This window comes from Eleutherodactylus coqui, chromosome 2 (assembly GCF_035609145.1).
Source record: "Eleutherodactylus coqui strain aEleCoq1 chromosome 2, aEleCoq1.hap1, whole genome shotgun sequence".
Lineage (NCBI taxonomy): Eukaryota > Metazoa > Chordata > Amphibia > Anura > Eleutherodactylidae > Eleutherodactylus > Eleutherodactylus coqui.
In genome coordinates this window covers 161,579,405-161,604,668 of record NC_089838.1, presented here as the reverse complement: position 1 = coordinate 161,604,668, position 25,264 = coordinate 161,579,405, and the positions used below count along the sequence as shown (strand labels likewise).

General features: G+C 42.4%; 1 protein-coding gene across 1 annotated transcript in view; it reads left to right on the top strand.

Annotated features, from left to right (window-relative positions):
- Positions 1-25,264, top strand: part of GRM8 (glutamate metabotropic receptor 8) — a 962,395-nt gene that overhangs the window by 868,996 nt on the left and 68,135 nt on the right. Inside the window, exon 9 of the mRNA XM_066591862.1 lies at positions 21,414-22,349. Coding sequence (XP_066447959.1) covers positions 21,414-22,349 — 936 coding nt within the window. The remainder of the gene's footprint in view (positions 1-21,413; positions 22,350-25,264) is intronic.

Sequence of the window (25,264 nt, the reverse complement as noted above, 5' to 3'; positions counted from 1 at the left end):
AGAATAGAAGTGATCAAAATAGCCATTTGTACCCTGGAAAGTCATTAAATCCATGTGCATCAGTATGTCATCAGTATTTCATCTGTACTTCATCTGTATTTTCAATCGTATGTACATTAATTGATGTTGGTTTTATTGGACAAAAACTGATCAGCACTGGAAAGCAAATATGGATGCACATTAGAGATGAGCGAGCACCAAAATGCTCGGGTGCTCGTTATTCGGGACGAACTTTTCGCGATGCTCGAGGGTTCGTTTCGAGTAACGAACCCCATTGAAGTCAATGGGCGACCCGAGCATTTTTGTATTTCGCCGATGCTCGCTAAGGTTTCCTTGTGTGAAAATCTGGGCAATTCAAGAAAGTGATGGGAACGACACAGCAACGGATAGGGCAGGCGAGGGGCTACATGTTGGGCTGCATCTCAAGTTCACAGGTCCCACTATTAAGCCACAATAGCGGCAAGAGTGGGCCCCCCCCCCTCCCAAAAACTTTTACTTCTGAAAAGCCCTCATTAGCATGGCATACCTTAGCTAAGCACCACACTACCTCCAACAAAGCACAATCACTGCCTGCATGACACTCCACTGCCACTTCTCCTGGGTTACATGCTGCCCAACCCCCCCCCCTCCCCCCCACAGCGCACACCAAAGTGTCCCTGCGCAGCCTTCAGCTGCCCTCATGCCACACCACCCTCATGTCTATTTAGAAGTGCGTCTGCCATGACGAGGAACCGCAGGCACACACTGCAGAGGGTTGGCACGGCTAGGCAGCGACCCTCTTTAAAAGGGGCGGGGCGATAGCCCACAATGCTGTACAGAAGCAATGAGAAATAGAATCCTGTGCCACCGCCATCAGGAGCTGCACACGTGGGCATAGCAATGGGGAACCTATGTGCCACACACTATTCATTCTGTCAAGGTGTCTGCATGCCCCAGTCAGACCGCGGTTTTTAATTCATAGACACAGGCAGGTACAACTCCCTATTGTGAAGTCCCTGTGGACCCACAGCATGGGTGGCTCCCTGGAACCCACCGGCGGTACATAAAAATATCCCATTGCATTGCCCAACACAGCTGAGGTAGTAATGTCGTGCTTAATGCAGGTGGGCTTCGGCCCACACTGCATGCCCCAGTCTGACTGGGGTTCTTTACAAGTGGAAACAGATGCATTTATAATTCCCTGTGGACCCACAGCAGGGGTGGGTGCCAGGAACCCACCGGCGGTACATAGAAATATCCCATTGCATTGCCCAACACAGCTGAGGTAGTAATGTCGTGCTTAATGCAGGTGGGCTTCGGCCCACACTGCATGCCCCAGTCAGACTGGGGTTCTTTACAAGTGGACAGATGTAGGTTAAACTCCGTGTGCACCTACAGCGTGGGTGGCTCCCTGGAACCCACCGGCGATACACAAAAATATCCCATTGCATTGCCCAACACAGCGGATGTAACGTCAGCTGTAATGCAGGTGGGCTAAAAATTCATTTGATTAGACTGTAGGCGAGGGCCCACAAAAATTGCTGTATCAACAGTACTAATGTACATCCCAAAAATTGGCCATGCCCAACCAAGATGGCAGGTGAAACCCATTAATCGCTTTGGTTAATGTGGCTTAAGTGGTAACTAGGCCTGGAGGCAGCCCAGTTTAACGAAAAATTGGTTCAAGTTAAAGTTTCAACGCTTTTAAGAGCATTGAAACATATAAAAATTGTTTAGAAAAATTATGAGTGAGCCTTGTGGCCCTAAGAAAAATTGCCCGTTCAGCGTGATTACGTGAGGTTTCAGGAGGAGGAGCAGGAGGAGGAGGAGGAATATTAGACACAGATTGATGAAGCAGAAATGTCCCCGTTTTGGATGGTGAGAGAGAACGTAGCTTCCATCCGCGGGTGCATAATACGTATTGCTTACGTATCGCTGCTGTCCGCTGGTGGAGAAGAGAAGTCTGGGGAAATCCAGGCTTTGTTCATCTTGATGAGTGTAAGCCTGTCGGCACTGTCGTTTGACAGGTGGGTACGCTTATCCGTGATGATTCCCCCAGCCACACTAAACACACTCTCTGACAAGACGCTAGCCGCAGGACAAGCAAGCACCTCCAGGGCATACAGCGCGAGTTCAGGCCACGTGTCCAGCTTCGACACCCAGTAGTTGCAGGGGGCAGAGGCGTCACGGAGGACGGTCGTGCGATCGGCTACGTACTCCCTCACCATCCTTTTACAGTGCTCCCCCCGACTCAGCCTTGACTGGGGAGCGGTAACACAGTCTTGCTGGGGAGCCATAAAGCAGGCAAAGGCCTTGAAGAATGTTCCCCTGCCTGCGCTGTACATGCTGCCTGATCTCTGCGCCTCCCCTGCTACCTGGCCCTCGGAACTGCGCCTTCTGCCACTAGCGCTGTCGGATGGGAAGTTTACCATCAGTTTGTCCACCAGCGCCCTGTGGTATAGCATCATTCTCGAACCCCTTTCCTCTTCGGGAATGAGAGTGCAAAGGCTCTCCATATACCGTGGATCGAGCAGTGTGTACACCCAGTAATCCGTAGTGGCCAGAATGCGTGTAACGCGAGGGTCACGAGAAAGGCATCCTAACATGAAGTCAGCCATGTGTGCCAGGGTACCTGTATGCAACACATGGCTGTCCTCACTAGGAAGATCACTTTCAGGATCCTCCTCCTCCTCCTCTTCCTACTCCTCAGGCCATACACGCTGAAAGGATGACAGCCCAGCAGCATGTGTACCCTCACCAGTGGGCCAAGCTGTCTCTTCCCCCTCCTCCTCATCCTCCTCATGCTCCTCCTCCTCCTCCTCAACGCGCTGAGATATAGACAGGCGGGTGCTCTGACTATCCAGCGACATACTGTCTTCCCCCGGCTCTGTTTCCGAGCGCAAAGCGTCTGCCTTTATGCTTTGCAGGGAACTTCTCAAGATGCATAGCAGAGGAATGGTGACGCTAATGATTGCAGCATCGCCACTCACCACCTGGGTAGACTCCTCAAATTTTCCAAGGACCTGGCAGATGGCTGCCAACCAGGGCCACTCTTCTGTAAATAATTGAGGAGGCTGACTCCCACTGCGCCGCGCAAGTTGGAGTTGATATTCCACTATAGCTCTACGCTGCACATAGAGTCTGGCCAACATGTGGAGCGTAGAGTTCCACTGTGTGGGCACGTCGCACAGCAGTCGGTGCACTGGCAGATTAAACCTATGTTGCAGTGTCCGCAGGGTGGCAGCGTGCGTGTGGGATTTGCGGAAATGTGCGCAGAGCTGGCGCACCTTTCCGAGCAGGTATGACAAGTGGGGGTAGCTTTTCAGAAAGCGCTGAACCACCAAATTAAAGACATGGGCCAGGCATGGCACGTGCGTGAGGCTGCCGAGCTGCAGAGCCGCCACCAGCTTACGGCCGTTGTCACACACGACCATGCCCGGTTGGAGGCTCAGCGGCGCAAGCCAGTGGTCGGTCTGCTCTGTCAGACCCTGCAGCAGTTCGTGGGCCGTGTGCCTCTTCTCTCCTAAGCTGAGTAGTTTGAGCACGGCCTGCTGACGCTTGCCCACCGCTGTGCTGCCACGCCGCGTGACACCGACTGCTGGCGACGTGCTGCTGACACATCTTGATTGCGAGACAGAGGTTGCGTTGGAGGAGGAGGAGGAGGAAGGTGGTTTAGTGGAGGAAGCATACACCGCCGCAGATACCACCACCGAGCTGTGGCCCGCAATTCTGGGGGTGGGTAGGACGTGAGCGGTCCCAGGCTCTGACTCTGTCCCAGCCTCCACTAAATTCACCCAATGTGCCGTCAGGGAGATATAGTGGCCCTGCCCGCCTGTGCTTGTCCACGTGTCCGTTGTTAAGTGGACCTTGGCAGTAACCGCGTTGGTGAGGGCGCGTACAATGTTGCGGGAGACGTGGTTGTGCAGGGCTGGGACGGCACATCGGGAAAAGTAGTGGCGACTGGGAACCGAGTAGCGCGGGGCAGCCGCCGCCATCATGCTTTTGAAAGCCTCCGTTTCCACAAGCCTATACGGCAGCATCTCTAGGCTGATCAATTTTGCAATGTGCACGTTTAACGCTTGAGCGTGCGGGTGCGTGGCGTCGTAGTTGCGCTTGCGCTCAAACTGTGGCACTAGCGACGTCTGGACGCTGCGCTGAGAGACATTGCTGGATGGGGCCGAGGACAGCGGAGGTGAGGGTGTGGGTGCAGGCCAGGAGACGGTAGTGCCTGTGTCCTCAGAGGGGGGTTGGATCTCAGTGGCAGGTTGGGGCACAGGGGGAGAGGCAGTGGTGCAAACCGGAGGCGGTGAATGGGCATCGTCCCACCTTGTGGGGTGCTTGGCCATCATATGCCTGCGCATGCTGTTGGTGGTGCCTCCCCAGCTGATCTTGGCGCGACAAAGGTTGCACACCACTGTTCGTCGGTCGTCTGCACTCTCAGTGAAAAACTGCCAGACTTTTGAGCACCTCGGCCTCTGCAGGGTGGCATGGCGCGAGGGGGCGCTTTGGGAAACAGTTGGTGGATTATTCGGTCTGGCCCTGCCTCTACCCCTGGCCACCGCACTGGCTCGGCCTGTGCCCACACCCTCACTTGGCCCTCCGCGTCCTCGGCCGCGTCCACATCCTCTAGGCCTACCCCTACCCCTCAGCATGCTGTATTACCAGTGATTTGATTTCCCAGGCAGGAAAGAAATTGGCGCAAGGCTGCACTCAACCGTAGCTGGTTGCGTCAGATTTTTGTACGTTGTACACGCAGCACACACGTACACGCAGACCTTAGGACTGACACAGGCAGGCCAAATATAATTTTTTTCCTTTTTAGCTTAGGGAAGACCCCACTGCGTATATTCAATGAACAAGAAGTTTAATATCTGTGGTGTGGCCCTCAAAAAGTGTCACACAAGTATAGTGTAGCAGAGTTATTAACTCTAGCAGAGCAGGTATTTGCCAGTCAGGATACACAATGGCGCTAGGCTGCAGTAAAGCGTAGCTGGTTGCGTCAGATTTTTGTACGTTGTACACGCAGCACACACGTACACGCAGACCTTAGGACTGACACAGGCAGGCCAAATATAATTTTTTTCCTTTTTAGCTTAGGGAAGACCCCACTGCGTATATTCAATGAACAAGAAGTTTAATATCTGTGGTGTGGCCCTCAAAAAGTGTCACACAAGTATAGTGTAGCAGAGTTATTAACTCTAGCAGAGCAGGTATTTGCCAGTCAGGATACACAATGGCGCTAGGCTGCAGTAAAGCGTAGCTGGTTGCGTCAGATTTTTGTACGTTGTACACGCAGCACACACGTACACGCAGACCTTAGGACTGACACAGGCAGGCCAAATATAATTTTTTTCCTTTTTAGCTTAGGGAAGACCCCACTGCGTATATTCAATGAACAAGAAATTTAATATCTGTGGTGTGGCCCTCAAAAAGTGTCACACAAGTATAGTGTAGCAGAGTTATTAACTCTAGCAGAGCAGGTATTTGCCAGTCAGGATACACAATGGCGCTAGGCTGCAGTAAAGCGTAGCTGGTTGCGTCAGATTTTTGTACGTTGTACACGCAGCACACACGTACACGCAGACCTTAGGACTGACACAGGCAGGCCAAATATAATTTTTTTCCTTTTTAGCTTAGGGAAGACCCCACTGCGTATATTCAATGAACAAGAAGTTTAATATCTGTGGTGTGGCCCTCAAAAAGTGTCACACAAGTATAGTGTAGCAGAGTTATTAACTCTAGCAGAGCAGGTATTTGCCAGTCAGGATACACAATGGCGCTAGGCTGCAGTAAAGCGTAGCTGGTTGCGTCAGATTTTTGTACGTTGTACACGCAGCACACACGTACACGCAGACCTTAGGACTGACACAGGCAGGCCAAATATAATTTTTTTCCTTTTTAGCTTAGGGAAGACCCCACTGCGTATATTCAATGAACAAGAAGTTTAATATCTGTGGTGTGGCCCTCAAAAAGTGTCACACAAGTATAGTGTAGCAGAGTTATTAACTCTAGCAGAGCAGGTATTTGCCAGTCAGGATACACAATGGCGCTAGGCTGCAGTAAAGCGTAGCTGGTTGCGTCAGATTTTTGTACGTTGTACACGCAGCACACACGTACACGCAGACCTTAGGACTGACACAGGCAGGCCAAATATAATTTTTTTCCTTTTTAGCTTAGGGAAGACCCCACTGCGTATATTCAATGAACAAGAAATTTAATATCTGTGGTGTGGCCCTCAAAAAGTGTCACACAAGTATAGTGTAGCAGAGTTATTAACTCTAGCAGAGCAGGTATTTGCCAGTCAGGATACACAATGGCGCTAGGCTGCAGTAAAGCGTAGCTGGTTGCGTCAGATTTATGTACGTTGTACACGCAGCACACACGTACACGCAGACCTTAGGACTGACACAGGCAGGCCAAATTTAATTTTTTTCCTTTTTAGCAAAGGGAAGACCCCACTGCGTGTATTCAATGAATAATAAATGTCTTCTGGCCCTGCCTACACAATTCTATCCCTGTAGTATTAATGCCGGGTGCAATGCTCTACACAGCCGGTTTTGAGAAAAAAAAAAAAAAATGCAACACTGCTAACAGCAGCCTGGACAGTACTGCACACGGATAGAAGTGGCCCTAGAAAGGACCGTTGGGGTTCTTGAAGCCTACACTAACTCCTAACACTCTCCCTGCCTAACCCCCACTTCTGTCCCTATTGCTGGGTGCAATGCTCTGCAGATCCAATTTTGGACAAAAAAAATACTGTGCTAACACAGTACTGCACACTAGTAGATGTGGCCCTGAGAAGGGCCGTTGGGGTTCTTGAAGCCTACACTGACTCCTAACGCTCTCCCTACAGCAGCACCAGCAGCAGCACTTTCCCTCAGCTAAGTCACAAGGCATGTGTGGCGAGCCGCGGGAGGGGCCGATTTTTATACTCGGGTGACATCTGATCGCCCCAGCCACTCACAGCAGGGGGGTGGTATAGGGCTTGAACGTCACAGGGGGAAGTTGTAATGCCTTCCCTGTCTTTCAATTGGCCAGAAAAGCATGCTAACGTCTCAGAGAGGAAACTGAAAGTAACTGGAACACCGCGTGGTACTCGTTACGAGTAACGAGCATCCCGAACACCCTAATATTCGCACGAATATCAAGCTCGGACGAGTACGTTCGCTCATCTCTAATGCACATACAGATGAAATACTGATGACCGACTGATGCCGGTTCATTTGTAACCCATCCGTATTAAAGATCTGTATTATGAACATTTACAAATAGACTCATCTGAAAAAGGCATTAAAGAGCTAGAGGGTACAAAAGAAATGTGATCAAACTTGAAAGCATTCTATACATTCTACCTAACTCTGCATGCACTTTGGCTGAGGTTTACTCTTTTAGATCAATTTGATTTGCTGCACAAATTTTTGTACATTCTAATGAATGTCATACATCTGAATGACCATGAATTTCTGCAAACCCCATTTAGATAAATAAACAGTTACAGCCACAGAAATGTGTACAACAAATCTGGCACATGTGAACATACAGAACCTCTGCTCTGCCTCACTCAAATCAACAATGTTTTGACAACTTTTACACTGATATTGTTATTATTTCTTGAAATTGCAGGATTGTTTTACTATAGAGGTTAGGGAGGTGAAGCAAGGCACATGAGATGAGTTTACAGTATAGATACTGCAGGTCAAAGCTCCTCTTTTATCCGAACCTTCGCAGTCCCGTCTCCAAGATTATTTCCAAAATGCACCAGTTAAATGGAATGCGCTGCTCCAGACAACCACGTTTTTACTAGAGATAAGCGAGCATACTCGCTAAGGCTAACTACTCGAGCGAGTAGTGCCTTAGTCGAGTATCTGCCCGCTCGTCTCTAAAGATTCGGCTGTCGTCGCGGGTGACAGGTGAGTTGCAGGAGTGAGCAGGGGGGAAGAGAGGGAGAGAGGGATCTCCCCTCCGTTCCTCCCCGCTATCCCCCGCCGCTCCCCGGCCGCTGCCGGCAGCCGAATCTTTAGAGACGACTAAGGCACTACTCGCTTGAGTAGTTAGCCTTAGCGAGTATACTCGCTCATCTCTAGTTTTTACCAAATGCTCACAGTTGTGTGTCCTAAAAGCACATCTTTTTAGTGAAACTTATCATATTCCCTAATCTAAACTGTTCTCGATCTATCCTGCTTCTACTCCCTCTTTCAGAACCTTACCTCCTTCATCTCACTGTATACCACCCCCATCCAATACACCCTATGGGAGTTTTCATACAGGCCCGGAATTTAAACATAGGATGCATTGCAACACATAGCTGATGCACTGCACCAGAATCTGCACAACTACCCTGTTTCCCCGAAAATAAGACAGTGTCTTATATTAATTTTTGTTCAAAAAGGTTTAACTTTTTTACATGTATAGCTGCCTGGACACTATTTAAATTGACTTTTTAAATTAACTGTTAGTAGGGCTTAATTGTGGAGTAGGGCTTATATTTCAAGCATCCTCAAAAAGCCTGAAAAATCATTTTGCATCCTCAAAAATTCTGGAAAATCATGCTATGTCTTATTTTCAGGGAATGTCTTATTTTCAGGGAAACAGGGTATATGCAGATTTTGCTGCAAAATAGCAGGCAAAATTAGGCCATTTTCAACTCCTCATCAAAATCTATATAGAGGTGTGCAGATATTGGTGCAAAATTTTCTGTGTGTCGTAGTGTGTCCTGCAGCCAAATTCCGCCTGTATGAAAGGTCCCTAAGGCACCTAGTGCACTTCATGTCTGTATATACACAGATTCTGGCTGGTGACTGACTTATATAGCCACATGTATAGTACATTATTTTTTAGAAAGATGGCTGGACCATTGGACAGAATAAGCACTTGTACCTCTTATCTCAACTCAATTTCCTCATAGCCCATGAGCTTTTGCAAGCAGAGCCTTCACCCCTATTGTTCAAACTGTCTATTAGTTTTAAACTGTATGTAATATCTTATTTTATGTATGTTTCTTTTGACTTGAAAAGTACTCCGGAATATGTTGGTGTTATATAAAGATTATTATTCAAGCACGCAGTCCAGAAGTTTTATGATAGTTGAATTACACAGCATAGAGCAATGTGCTGTAAAATACTGTAGATTGTCAAACCTTCCTTAGCAGAATGTGTACAATCAAAAATTATATAATTAGATAGTTAGCAAAATGATAAAATGTACAAATCTATCTAATTTAATGTTTTCTAAATGTCAAATCTATCATGACCCAGGAAGGCTTAATAATAACCCAATCAAAATGCAACTAATTTAACCTCATAGAGAGAAAACTATTTCTTCCTGGCCCCATAAATGTTACTCCTATAAATTCCATGGATTAATCAATCAAGTCATTTAAATTACTAATTATAGCTATGAATTCAGCTTCATACAAGCATGGCATTTGAAATTTGATTATTTAAACTGGCATCAAATGAAAAATGATTTTTTTCTGTTTTTTTTCCTTAACAGAAAGATTATAGAGTCGTACTATTTTCCTGACTCTATGCACTACCACAAGAAAAAAAGGGTTAATTAGCATTCATTATAGGAATAAGCAAAGTAAATCATGTACAAAAAGGATATATAAAATATAGTACTAAGCAAAGCCTATAAAAAATATTTCATCAAATATTAATGCAACGAAGCTAATAGTCCTCATGTATGTGAAGCAGCATCAAGGGGTATCTTCTTAATGAAGGTTTACACTTGCATCCATTGGTCTAAATCATCTTTATTGTGCCCATAAATGACAACGTTTCGACCCCAAAATCAGTGGTCTTTGTCAAGTCATTAAGAAGATACCCTTTGATGCTGCTTCACATACATGTGGACTATCAGTATTTACTGGTTCAGGATCCAGGACCAGGTGAGAAGCGTGCATCTGAGAACCCTTTGAAGACACCTCCCTCATATATGAGGTATTTGTGTGTGCTGCTGCCAAACCTATTTCTTCAAATGCAATGAAGCTAAATACAGACTTCATGCTGAGATGTCTGTTGTAATATGCGAATATAGATTGAATGGACTTATGAGTAACAGATAACTATGAAGCATAGTACTGGTTTACAACTTAAGGCCTTATTCACACGACTGTACGTGTTTTTACGCTGGCCACATCACAGGCAAAAATTGCGTGAAAAGAAAAAAGCTACTGTCTAATCCCGATCGTAACTTGCATATTCTCGGCCATTCACATGGCGGCATATTAGCGAAAATATATGCTGCAGCACTAAAATCTCTCGGTTGGCATAAATTCTCAGAATGACTCCTAATGGATAAATGGAGGCAGTTGTAATCTTTTCGTAGTGCTGGACGCTGCTAAACTCCCTTCCCATCCCTTTTTTCAGCTTCCATAGACGCCTATGTGAACCTCCTGCGTAACTTGACAAAAGATAGGACAAGACCTATCTTTTCCAGCAGTGTATAAAATCGGTTGCCGATTTCAGTCGCTGTTCTATTTTTTCCTGACGTAATGTTTTTATGTGGCTAAAGATTGCTCATCTGATGAATACATTGGAAAGCAATGCTTCAGATGGTAGTGATTTTTTGACGCGGCTAAATTATCTGCATATACATGCTCGTGTGAATAAGGCCTAAAGTGGACCCATCAGCTCTTTTGCTTTGTCTGTTTTAGTAATTGATTGTACTCTACAATTCTGCAGCATCTTTTCATAGTACTCTGCATTGTGTCGTTCCTCTGTTATTCCTCCTCAATATCTCTACATTTGTCAGCTGGGTGTTACCAGTTGGGGGTGTGTCCTAACACAGACTGACACTTACCCAATCTGTGTCGACAGTTCCACATGTATGGACACACACCTTTGTGTAACACCACCTTGACACATGGCATATTTGCTATAGGCTTTCTGCAGCATAAAATCCACAGCAAATATGCAACAAATCTGCAGTGGCCAAATCTGCGAATTTGGCGTAATTTTGTAATTGAAGATCTTTTGCAGGATTTAACACTTGCATTTTAATAATGGTTCCACTGAATAAGGCTGCTTTCACATGGCCAAGAGAATCGAGTGAGATTTGTGCATTGCTAGATATACAAATATGAACTGCATTCTTTTGAATGGGGTCATATGCATGAGCGATTTTTCACTATATGTCTAATTTTTGGGCTTCCCTTGGAATGCCTTGCCCATTGTTTTCAATGGAACAGGAAAAAAATTGCATAGTGTGAGGTGCACGTGAGTGTGATGCGAGGTTTCCCATTGAAAACTATGGGAAATACTTGCCGATCCTCTGGCACCACTGAAAGGATTGCTACTTCCCTGAAGTGATGGGAGGTGTTTCCCAAACGTGATATTGTGTTTCACGTGCTTGCCTGTGTGAAATTAGCCTAAATCAGCAGCACAAATAGACATGCTGTGGATTTAGGATCTGCAACGTTTTTGAAAAATGCTGCAGATTCATTGAGAAAACCTGACTTCTGAGATCTCCACTACATGGCTTGTACTGTAAATGCTGTTGAATTTCCGCAGTAAAATCCGGCAGTAGAAATTCAACAGAGTTGACAGCCCATGTGAAGCCACCCTAAAAGCCAGTACTTGGGTTATTCCTAAATTTCTAGAAGGAATAATAGAGGAATGTGCAAGACGCATATTAAGCCCGAGTGCACATGGGCAGGTCGGATTCAACATACAGAATCCCACAGCGGAATCATACCCTGCCTGCAGCCTGCACGTACCTGTTGTTTCTTCTTTTCTTCTGTACTGCTGGTAGTTCGCATGGCAAACTGTCAGAAATGCGCAGTTCAGAATTTTTTTTTAACCGGCTGCTATTACCGCTAGGCGATGATGCAGAATCCATGCCCCTTTTGCAATGTCATTGCAGAAGGGCCATGGATCGGACGGTTTCCATTGACTTTAATGAAAGCCGTCCACGGGGAATCCACGCTGGAATAGGTAATGCTGTGATTTTCCCTCCGCAAGTGGAAAATCGCAATTCATTTCCACTCGTGGACATGGAAAACTGATTTTAAATAGCATGTCTATAGGCAGTATTTGCCGCGAAATCCATGGACAGATGAATTCCGCAAGTGCATTGGACTTTAGGAAGATCCGCAATACAAAGTTCCCATAGGGAAGCATTGGCATCCGAAACTGAATTTAAGCATGCAGATTTGATTTGTGGACTGTTTGGTGCAGAAAAGAAGTCTCAGCATGCTCCATTTCAGTGCGGATTTAATAAGAATGGGCTCAATCGAAGTCAATGGGTGCGGACGATCCACAGTGAATCCGTAAATACAATTGCGGATGCACTGCGGATTTGAAGGTTAAATTCAATTAGGGAGGTGGGGTTGCGGATTTTTTTCACGGGGATGATCCACAGTGCATCCGCATACATCCACATGGAAAAAATTGCATCCGTGATTGCCGGCAAGAATTTAAAAATACTTTCCACAGTGGCTTGCAGGTCTGCCGCTGCAGAAATCCAGCGTGTGCTGTGGACATGAGGCCCTCAGAAAAGTTGATCCAGAATTGTTATTTGATGGAGAGCTCAAGTATTTACTAACAGACATGTCAGGACAGCTGGCAGCTCCTTTTTAAAATGGGTCAATCAGTCTACATAGAATAGATGCTGAGCTCAGGGTTATATATTTTTCTATGATTTAAATCAATATTTTCTTAGAAAAAGCTTCGTAAATCTTGTCAGAACTCATACAAAGAGCCTGAGAGTCTTGTTTCCTTTGCCCAGACAGAATGATAGACAGCTCTCCCTTAGTATGCAGGAAGAGCTATCAATCACTGCCTGGGTGGTGGTGGGTAGAGAAGCAGGACACAGAGACTTTCTCTACAAGTCCCGGCAGTTCTGCTTTCTTACAAAAAAAAAACTAAATAAAATAATAGAAAAATATATTCCCTGACATGACAGATCCGCTTTAAAGAGGTTGTCTGTTTTAGAAGACCCATTTTGAAATGCACTGTTAGGTAATTTTGAGTTCATAGGCGGCCCCCCTACTTTATAACCTTTATTACTTAGCCAGAGTGGAGATTAGCTACAAAATCTAGCAGGTATTAAAGGAGATGTCCCGAGGCAGCAAGTGGGTCTATACACTTCTGCATGGCCATAATAATGCACTTTGTAATGTACATTGTGCATTAATTATGAGCCATACAGAAGTTATAAAAAGTTTTATACTTACCTGCTCCGTTGCTGGCGTCCTCGTCTCCATGGAGCCGACTAATTTTTGGCCTCCGATGGCCAAATTAGCCGCGCTTGCGCAGTCCGGGTCTTCAGCTTTCTTCTATGGAGCCGCTCGTGCCAGAGAGCGGCTCCGTGTAGCTCCGCCCCGTCACGTGCCGATTCCAGCCAATCAGGAGGCTGGAATCGGCAGTGGACCGCACAGAAGAGCTGCGGTCCACGAAGGTAGAAGATCCCGGCGGCCATCTTCAGCGGTAAGTATTGAAGTCACCGGACCGCCGGGATTCAGGTAAGCGCTGTGCGGGTGGTTTTTTTAACCCCTGCATCGGGGTTGTCTCGCGCCGAACGGGGGGGGGGTTTAAAAAAAAAAAAACCCGTTTCGGCGCGGGACATCTCCTTTAACCTTACCTGCTGTAAACATAGTGCCGCTGCACACCTTACATAGCATGGCTGCTCATTTACATTGCGTTGGAGCAGCGGTATTATTCAAATTTCTGTAGAAATGCTTATCACATCAAATGACCATCTATGACACAAAGAACGTTTCTTTAAGAATTGCCACCAGTGTGCAAAGATAATATTTTCATATTATCAAATCAGTATGTGTGTAACATGGAAATGCCTTTAATTTCAGTGGGAACTATTTAATGCTTCATTTTTACAGTAGTGGCAGAGGTGTAAAAATGAAATACCAGATTTTCTCGCAGGCTAGAGCTGATAACTGAAATTTCCAACTGTGGGAAACACTGTGATCAGTTTATTTTTAGAGGGCCTTCTAACAAAAAGAGAATGTCCTAAGTGGATAACTCATTTAAGTCATTCTTTAAAAGGAAATGTGTCAACAGAAAATTATCTATTGTATAAATCAGGTTTTTATGTTAAACATGGTTTTTAACAATTTGGGGGGTTTTTTCAATCTTTAGTTTAAAAATGTCCCAAAATCCTACAATTTACACACTGATCACAAAGACTAATAATAGTCTAAAACTTCCTGTTTTGTAGTAAAGCTCTTCAGCAGTTATCTCATTATCATCACAGGCAGAATTACCCTGAAATGCAACACCTATATATTGATAACATAGGACCCACCATTCACATAAGGTGAAGGTCATAGCTCACCTCCTACCCTTTTCAGCGAGATAGTAGCCACCATAGTCATGTACAGAAAATAGAATTTAAAAATTGCAATCAAAAAATACAAAAAGTTTAAAAAATGGAAATATGTCACAATCTGGCTTTATTTAATTAAAAATGTAGCTGATACATTCCCTTTAATGCTTCTACACAGATGTTGACATTTTCTAGTGTTAAAGAGATGGGCTCAGGTGAAAATGAAACAATATAAAACAGATGTTTCATGGTAAAACAAAAACTAAATAGAGTAGAGGTTAAATGGGTTGAAGACAAATGTCCATGAAATTCAATCTTTCTTAGATCTAACCATTCGGCCCAGAGGAAGGCAAGACAAAACGATAATAACAAATGCAGCCAATTTTACTTCACAAGAAAAGAAATCTTTTCCAACTAGGTATAAGAATTCATCAGTTTGCCAACTCTAGAACACAACCAACTTTATCCCAAATGCATAAAGTGTAGTTCACGAGTAGATTTATTGCCTGTACTAGAATTCAGAAGCATTATAATTTATATATGTCATTCCAAATGTCAAAAGGCATTGAGCAGTTCATAACAGAAATGGGTGATACTAAATGGCTTACGGATATTCAAAGCTTCAAAAGGTAGACATTCAGTAGACGATTGAATTGATGATCAACACCTCTATCATCATCATTGTCATCCTCAGTTATCTAGAGGTGAAATTAAAACTTTCCGGTACCTCCTGGCCATTAAACTAAAATATCATAATCCCATGCTTGTATACAGAATGTAACATTTATACCAGACATGGTATATTAATTTAATTTAATTCAAACATGACTTGCCCAGGATGTAGTTCAGCAGTGAGCATGCATTTAAAATGTTGAGCATTTCCATCCACATGTCCCACAGTTGTATTCTGATTGTTGGGCAATGTTATATGGCTATGGTCAATGACATTAACAAGTGGTACAAGTCTACTTTTTCACAGCAATGGGTTTGTATTCCTCACTTACAGGCTTTTTTGACAATTAACACAATCAATTAACTTCATCAAATAGTGGGTTATAGTTGGTCTTCTAAAGGATTTCAATTAATAAGCTTCAGGTCTAAGGGCCCATTTAGATGGGACAAATGTCTGGAAAATGATGCCCGACACTCGCCCCAGCATACACTTGCTCCCATGCTGTCACACAGGAGTTAGTATCGCTGGCTCGCTCACAGAGCGGCCAGCAGGGGGCTAGGGTGGCTGGAGGAGATTTCACTCCTCGCTCTCCCCCGCCCCTCTCCATTGACTTAACATAGTGGCCGTTCAGTACTGAATGGCTGCTATTTACACTGAAGAATCATCGTTCAGCTCATCGTCCATTGTTTATGCAGCATAAACGATGGACAATGAGCTGAACAATGATTGTTCAATGTAAATAGCAGCCATTTAGTACTGAACGGCCGCTATATTAAGTCAAAGTAGAGGGTCGGGGGAACGCAGGGAGTGAAATCTCCTCCAGTTTCCCCACTGTGAGCCAGCGATACTAGCTCCCGTGCAGCAGCACGAGAGCGAGTGCGGGACGAGTGTCGGGCATCATTTGCCCGGTATTCGTTCCATCTAAATGGGCCTTTATTGGTAACTGACTCATCTCTTCAATGCTCCAATCTTCTAGGTCCAAGTTCTAATGTGGTTCAGATATCTAGTTTAACATTGGCTGTGTTGTTTTCTTATGTTCCTGTTACCTGGTATAAATTCTTACCTACTGTACAGTCTTCTCTAAATGAAATTACATATTATCTATCATAGATAATACATTTAAAGGAAACCTGTCAGCAGATTAATACTGCCCTAACCGCAAGGCAGCATGAAATACTGACAGGCACTCTTATTACAATGAGCTATGTTTTACTCTGAAATGCTGCAGTGCATCAAACAAAACATCATTTTATAAAGAGCCAGACACAGGGAGAAGTGTCCGCTGAGCAGCTGTCCTCCAGCATCTCCTTTACTGACTTGGCTTAGTTGACAGTTCTCTTCATATAGGCAAATAGGAAGAGACCTGACAATCTGGCCGAGTTGGAGGGTAGCTGTTGAGTGGACACTTCTCCCAGTACCCGATTTTTTTTTAAACTATGTTGCAGTGTCAAATGAAGTTCGCTGTAGTGAATGAGCCTGTTGGCGTCTCAGGTTCCCTTTAGATAGTGTGGTTGTAGTGCATTTTTAAAAAATATTTACGCATATTTGTTTTACGCTAAGAATAAATTGTACATTTACCCCTCCTAAAAACGCAACTTTTCAAGAACATAGACTATGAAATTCCTAGCTAAGTTGCTTCATAGATTTGTTGTGGTATCTACAGTTCTAAATACACTATAGTCTAGTTATAATCAGAGAGAGAGAGAGAGAGAAGGAAGCTGAAGCTCAGCACCCGGCGTCCCACATACAAAAATGCTCGAGTCTCCCATTGTAGTCAATGGGGTTCGTTACTCGAGTAGAGCTCTTGAATTTGATGAAAAGCTCGACTCGAATAACGTGGACCTGAGCATTTGGGTGCTCGCTCATCTCTAGTGAGAACCTTATTCCATTCTATATGTGATAAGATTAGGTAATCAATTGACTTGATATGTGAATGATTGACTCATAACTTGTTCGTTGATGCAGTTTCCTCGTATTAAAATATAGCTTCATTAAATGATGTTCTAAAAATGTATTGATAGATATTCGAGTAGTGAAAATGCGTTTCAGCCAAACATTATCTTATTTCATTGTTATGTTAGGGACATTAGTAACTGGAACTCTGCACACTCAATATGATAATAAATACATTGGAACATCATGATATCCTCCGGGTTGGTCCACTATCTTGTCATCATTCCTGAATGCATTTCCATTACTACCACATCTGTGTAGCAGTCATGTACTAAATGCAATTTAATATTGACATTTTTGTTCTCCTTTTGCTTTTTTTTAGTGGAAATTAATGAAAAGTATTTATTCAATATGTGATTTGGGCAGGACACCAAATTTTGTCATTTTGGTTTACTGTGTTCTCAGAATTCCTTTTATATCAACTGTCACATAATTAATAATGTGATTGTGTTGCTTTGTACCGGCGGTATTCCAATGTTTTGTTTCTGTGGCATGAGTTTTTAGAAGCGTAATTTTGTCGCATTTCAGTTTTTTCATCTGTGACATGATGCTTTGTTCACACATCAATCTGGATTTTTATTTCCCTTTGGGACACAGAGTGATATTTACTACTCATCCAATGGTACATAAATGTATATATCCAGAGAAACAACAAGTGACACACTCATGGGCCATTTTAATTGTGGCTCCAAGTTCTAACTCATCAACTGTATACCAAACTAGTATGCATTGTATTGTGAGAAGGTACTGAATTCTCAACACATCTATGATTCCTCCTGTCTTGTCTTCTGCATTGCTGATATACGACTTTATATACACACTTGTATAATACTGTTATGGGAGGTTGAGAGTAACAGTATAAAAGAGCAGAAAATGTGTTGTACTGTAGTATCACCATAACAAGGAATTTAGTATGTGTGGCGATGTGACTGGCATATTTGCATAAGCATTGCAGTTGCTGCTACCCTTGTATTTACACTTCTACATTGTGGATACTGCTATGTGATAAGCACAATGTTATCAGCAATTGTAACTAGTACAATGGTGTGGCCAATCATGTGTTGATGTTATTACTTAAAAAAAGCAGCATATCCAAACAAAGGGAAATAAATGTATGCAGGCGCACGCTGCTGTGGCTGCAATGCAAAAGAAAACAATCACAAACAGTAGTAGGACACTCTGCAAGGAGCGCTAAGAAATATGTAAACATTATTACTGTAAGAATTTAGAATTGCATTACTGCTGTATTTACGAGAAGATAAATTTGAGGTTATAAACACATATTTTGTACAAATTGTGAGAGATCATTTTCCAAGTCCATATGAGCTCTTTAGATGAGGCCCTACATTAAAGACATATAGGAGATTGCTCATCTTATTTTTGGCATTAAAAAGTTTAAAAATTTGGCACAAGCCCTACTCTGTGCCACTTTCACAAAAATAGGGCGTGGCCTGTTGGGAGGAGGTGTAACCACTGCGGACTGACACAATTATGTAGAATTTACACAGATTTCTGTGGAGGTCATGGTAATAAAATTGCTACAGTTACAATTTATATATAGATGCAGCCACAGTTACCATTGAGATACATTTCTGCACCTCAGATTGTTTACCCTTTCATTAGCATTACAATGGATTTTGTTGTGTTAACATAAGATAACTTGAACTTCCAATGGCTTAAAGGGGTTTTCCACTGAAATACTATTGATGCCCTATCATCAGGATAGGTCATCAATTGTATTTCACTGGAAAATCCCTTTAAAGTAAGATAACTTGTCACAGAATGTTATCACAGTTGGGTTAATCTTGGCTACATACACTACCGTTCAAAAGTTTGGGGTCACCCAAACAATTTTGTGTTTTCCATGAAAAGTCACACTTATTCACCACCATGCGTTGTGAAATGAATAGAAAATAGAGTCAAGACATTGACAAGGTTAGAAATAATGATTTGTATTTGAAATAACATTGTTTTTACATCAAACTTTGCTTTCGTCAAAGAATCCTCCTTTTGCAGCAATTACAGCATTGCACACCTTTGACATTCTAGCTGTTAATTTGTTGAGGTAAGCTTGAGAAATTGCACCCCACGCTTCTAGAAGCATCTCCCACAAGTTGGATTGGTTGGATGGGCACTTCTGGCGTACCATACGGTCAAGCTGCTCCCACAACAGCTCAATGGGGTTCAGATCTGGTGACTGCGCTGGCCACTCCATTACCGATAGAATACCAGCTGCCTGCTTCTGCTGTAAATAGTTCTTGCACAATTTGGAGGTGTGTTTAGGGTCATTGTCCTGTTGTAGGATGAAATTGGTTCCAATCAAGCGCTGTCCACTGGGTATGGCATGGCGTTGCAAAATGGAGTGATAGCCTTCCTTATTCAGAATCCCTTTTACCCTGTACAAATCTCCCACCTTACCAGCACCAAAGCAACCCCAGACCATCACATTACCTCCACTATGCTTAACAGATGGCGTCAGGCATTCTTCCAGCATCTTTTCATTTGTTCTGTGTCTCACAAACGTTCTTCTTTGTGATCCAAACCCCTCAAACTTGGATTCATCCGTCCACAACACTTTTTTCCAGTCTTCCTTCCAGTTTTGTAGCTTCTGTAACGAGCTAGACTGTTTTCAGATGTGTGAACATGATTGCACAAGGGTTTTCTAATCATCAATTAGCCTTCTGAGCCAATGAGCAAACACATTGTACCATTAGAACACTGGAGTGATAGTTGCTGGAAATGGGCCTCTATACACCTTTGTAGATATTGCACAAAAAAACAGACATTTGCAGCTAGAATAGTCATTTACCACATTAGCAATGTATAGAGTGCATTTGTTTAAAGTTAGGACTAGTTTAAAGTTATCTTCATTGAAAAGTACAGTGCTTTTCCTTCAAAAATAAGGACATTTCAATGTGACCCTAAACTTTTGAACGGTAGTGTATCTTTGTCCCTGAAGGACGCAGCCTTTTTTTTTCATTATCGGTATTTCCTCCCTCTTAAAGAGTAAAAACTCTTTCATTTATCCATTGATTTAGATGTCTGAATGCTTGGTTTTTGCAAGAAGAGTTGTATTTCTCAATGGTACTATTTAGGCCTCAGTCACACGGACGCATCGGCGCCCGTGTTACTGCAGGAAGGAGACGGACATACCTGAAGACGGATGTCTCTCCACAGCGCTGGAGGAAAGAACATGTGACCGACTTCATTGCCTGTCATGTGTTCTTTCATCAGCGCTGGAGAGAGACGGCTGTCTTCAGGTACGGTCATCTTCTAACTGTCAGTCACACGGGCGCATCGGTGCCGGTGTCCGGATGCCGATGCACCCGTGTGACTGAGCCCTTAATGTACCATATAATGTACTGAAAAAAATTCTAAGTGGAGTGAAATGGAAAAAAAACTAACGTCCGCCATCTTTGTGTGCATCTTGTTACTACGGCACACACAATGAAACTAAATCGACATGATAACTTTTTTCTATGGGTCAGTATGATTACTACAATACCAAATGTATATATATATTTTTGTTGTATTACTTTTATTTTTTTCAAAAGATATTAAATTATTTTTAATCATTTTCTGACACTATCTTCTGACAGCCATAACGTTTTTATTTTTCCGTCGACATAGCTGTGCGAGGGCTCATTTTTTGCAATATGCCATGCATTTTCTATTGGTACCAGTTTTGAATACATATGACTTTTTAATTGTTTTTTATTACATTTTTTCTTGAAGATGGAGTGACCAAAAAAAGCGCAATTCTTGAATTCTTTATTCTTTTGCTCTGATGACGCTCACCGTGTGGGGTAAATAATGAATTACTTTGATAGATCGGACTTTAACGGACGCAGCAACACCAAATATAAGTATATATAAATGCTGCTCTCAGAAGCGACTGTGACATTTAAAGGGTTAAAAAGTCCGAACAGGGGCACTGCTTATCAAAGCTGTTGCGGGCTGGTGTGGGCTGTAAGAAACAGCCGACACCCACATTGTAAGGAGTGGGATTGACCCATGATCACCCTCCATACAAACCCCAAACCTGCAAGACGTAAATGTACACTTTTTGTGTTTTTCTTTGTCTATCAAATAAAGTGAGAAATGTATTAAACACAAAAAAGTATTGTACTTTGTAAAAACTGAGACCTTAGTGCAGAGTAAGGTACTATGTTGACTATTTACTTAGATGGCAGTGGCCACGTGGGTTGTTTACCACTGCAGGTAATAGGAGGGCAGACAGAGACGTCTTATATGACATTCTGTAAACCTGCCTTGGGGCTTTTACATTAGAAGCCCATGTGACAGGTTTACAGATTGTCATCGGATCTTCTTGCCTGGTGATGTCAGTGTGGCGCCACAGTGAGTATATTGGTTTTATATAGTTTGGGGAATGTGGGTTAAAACTATATAAACTAATTTCTTTTTAAATATTGCTAAATTATTATTAATAATATTTTTATTTACTGCATTTTCAAATATGAATGAATCAGAAGCCATAGTTATAACTGTTTCATTTTTACAGGTGGATGATATGCAGTGGACAAGCAGAGAACATACCCAGCCAGCATCCGTATGCAGCCTGCCGTGCAAACCCGGAGAAAGAAAGAAAACTGTAAAAGGAGTCCCTTGCTGTTGGAACTGTGAGAGGTGTGAAGGCTATCACTACCAGTCAGATGAGCTGAGCTGTGAACTATGTCCTTTAGATCAAAAACCAAATACAAACCGCACTGGCTGCACTCTAATTCCTATTATCAAGCTTGAATGGCACTCTCCTTGGGCTGTTGGTCCCGTCTTCATAGCCATTTTGGGTATAGTGGCAACAACATTTGTAATTGTCACGTTTGTACGATACAATGATACACCCATTGTGAGAGCATCTGGACGTGAGCTGAGCTATGTTTTACTGACTGGGATTTTTTTGTGTTACGCAATCACATTTTTAATGATTGGAACTCCAGATATGGTAGTTTGTTCTCTGAGACGTATATTTTTGGGACTTGGCATGTGCTTCAGCTATGCTGCATTGCTCACAAAAACAAACAGGATTCATCGAATATTTGAACAAGGAAAGAAATCTGTGACTGCCCCAAAGTGTATAAGCCCAGCTTCTCAGCTAGTCATTACATTCAGCCTTATATCCGTTCAATTGCTTGGAGTTTTCATATGGTTTATAGTAGATCCTCCTCATATCATAGTGGACTATGGAGAACAAAGAACACCAGACCCCGTAAATGCCCGAGGAGTTCTTAAGTGTGACATTTCAGAACTTTCTTTAATCTGTTCCCTGGGATACAGTATTCTACTGATGGTTACATGTACTATTTATGCCATTAAAACTAGAGGAGTGCCAGAAACCTTCAATGAAGCCAAACCCATTGGATTTACAATGTACACAACTTGCATCATTTGGTTAGCTTTTATTCCAATATTTTTTGGAACAGCACAATCAGCAGAAAGGGTAAGTGCCAATAAATCTACATTAATACCTGCCCCTACTAATTGGATCATTTACTAACTTGAATCTATGTAAATATTGGAAAATGATCATTTTAAGAGACTTTTTGACTTGATGTTGTTTAATCTTAAAATTTGATACCAAGTTTGTCAATGATATTTAGTACTACAGGGAAATGTCTGATGTTTATCAGATACTTGTTGGTGTCTAATACAATTTACTTCCATATCTTATGCATAATCAAACAAAATTACTAGTAAATTCTACTTTGACTTTGAGCAAAACTTTCTCTGAGCACAACTGGCATTACAAATTAAATACTGTAGACTAAAAAGCCTACGAACATTTTCCTCCCACCATCTAATCTATTGTTCATCATATCTGCTCAGATACAATACTACACAAAAATCATTTGCAAAGATACTGTTCAATAAAGAAAGCTTCATAGAAAGTCACTGCAGGTTCAAGTACTGTACTATTATCAGAGATGAATAGGTGTTACTCAGACATCCTTGTGTAAAAGAAGAACCACATACTGTATATTTCAGAAACAGCAGCCTACTAAATAAAAGTAGAAGTAAAATCTATTGCAAACAGAATGTGCTTTAATCATAGCACTAGGCATGTGTCCCAAATGAATACACTGTGCTAATATTATAGTTATGGTTATGTAATAAACACTGTTTGCATTTCTGGTTTCATACTTTAATGAAATTATCTATGAACTTTAAAATTTATCTATAACAATTAAGGAAAAGTATAAAGTCCAATTAAGTATGTAACCATTAATATAGAACTATCTCAGATTTTCATAGTCAACAATGGGTCAAATAGTCAGCAGCACTTAAAAGAAAGCTCTTCCTGATTCTATGGAGTCACAGCGTGTATCATATGATCACTCTCTGCCAGTCAGCTTCTCTGAGTGGGATCATGTGATGCAGTCTGTAACTGCTTTTAAGGGGGAAATCGCTCTAGGAGCCAGCCTTATCCAATCTCTTGCATCTATAGCATGTCAAACTAAACTTTGTTGTAACCCAATTATATATATTTTTTATCCAGAAATAAGTTTAGATTTGCTTACTGGTAATATCATGTGTGTGTCTGTATATGAATATATAAATGCATACGTACACATAAAGTGTGATGACTTAACAACGGAGTCAGGGCATCTCTAAAATAGTAGTTTTTGCAGGTTGTTCCTAGTATGCAGATTAGTCCTACCAAAAAAAAAGTTCAGGAAAGGGCAAGTTGTGAACTGGAGACAGGGTCATGGGCAACAAGAGCTCAATAATGCACATGGGAAGCGAAGAGCAGAACACCTGGTCCAGTACTACATAAGAGCTACTATAGTACAGATTGCTGAATAAGGAAAAGGATATTCTCATCTTAGACATTTATAGCATATCCATAGGGTATCTATACCTATACTCAGAATAGGGGACTCCCGTCTCCTATTGTGCCTATTGAAGTCGTCAATGATGAAGTAGATAGAGTTGGCTGGGATTACAGAAACAGCCATTTTAGCTGTGCTGCACTGCTTCTATTACTCTAATAGATGTAAATGGAATTTATAGAAACAGCATAGCACTGCAAACAGTTTCCTTAATCCTGTCCATCTTTATTTTAACATCAGCCCTTTCAACAGTCAGATTAAGAGTTGGAGGACTGTCATTCTGCAGATCAATGCTAGTCCCATATCATGGTGACGTGATCATCAGACCTGGACTTTGAAGCAGTGGAAGAAAGTGGACTGGTGTAATGAAGCACATCTTCTTTTACATCAAGTGGGCAGTTGGTTGTACATGCATGGCTTAACTAAGGAAGAAATGGCACCAGGTTGTATTATGGGAATAAGACAAACTGGTGGAGACAATGTGATGCTCTGGGCAACATTCTGCTGGGTAACCTGGTATTCAACATTCTGCTGGGGATCCTGGTATTCATCTGAATTTTATTTTGGCACGTACCACCTACCTAAACATTGTGGAAGTCCAATTACAATTACATCATGATGAAGAATTACATCATGGTATTCCTAGTGGCAGAGGCCCCTTTCCCAGATCTCAGTCCATCTGATCAAGTATCAGCAGGATGTTCTGGAAAAGCAAGTGTGATCCATAGAGAAACCACCTCATAGACTAGAGAACATAAAGGATCTGCTGATAAAATTTTGGTGTCAGATAGTGCAGAACACCATCAGAGGTCTTGAAGACTCTATGACACAACTGGTCAGAGCTGTTTTAGCAACATGAGGGGGATGTACAGAATATTAGGTAGATGGTTTTAATATTATAGCTGATTGACATATGTCTGTGCATTGAGATATGACTACAAGACATTTTCAATATTATGGTATACTTTGCTGTCAAGTGACAAACATTAGTTTTTGCAGTATACCTATTTCTGAAGACTCTAGATTCAAAGCAGTTTAATAATTAAGGGCACATCAAAGGCAATAGTCAGTGAATGAATGTGTAGGCGTCCTATAAATTCAAGTATGAAAATAACGAGCAAAGCGGAAGCATGATTCTGACAAAATGTCAGTTACTATGATATATTACAATGTTTGCTTATACTTTGTTTCTACTCTTACTTTCAATGTTTTTGCTTAGTAATAATAGTATTCATCTGCTATTCTTGTGGCATTTATTCACTATTTCTCTGAACTTACTGAATTTCTGAATCTAGCTTTTTCACAAATTCTGATTTTTTTTTTTTACAATTCGCTACATTCATCTTTATATACGGATATACTATATTATACAAACATACTAAAGATAGGCGTGAACCATGCACAGCATGTTCACTCTTTCTCTATTGTTGATTTCGTAGTGACATTATTACTGATATGACAGTAGGTCTTCATTCTTTCCTATTCACTCTATTTCATTATATTTCATAATACTTTACTTACTGAA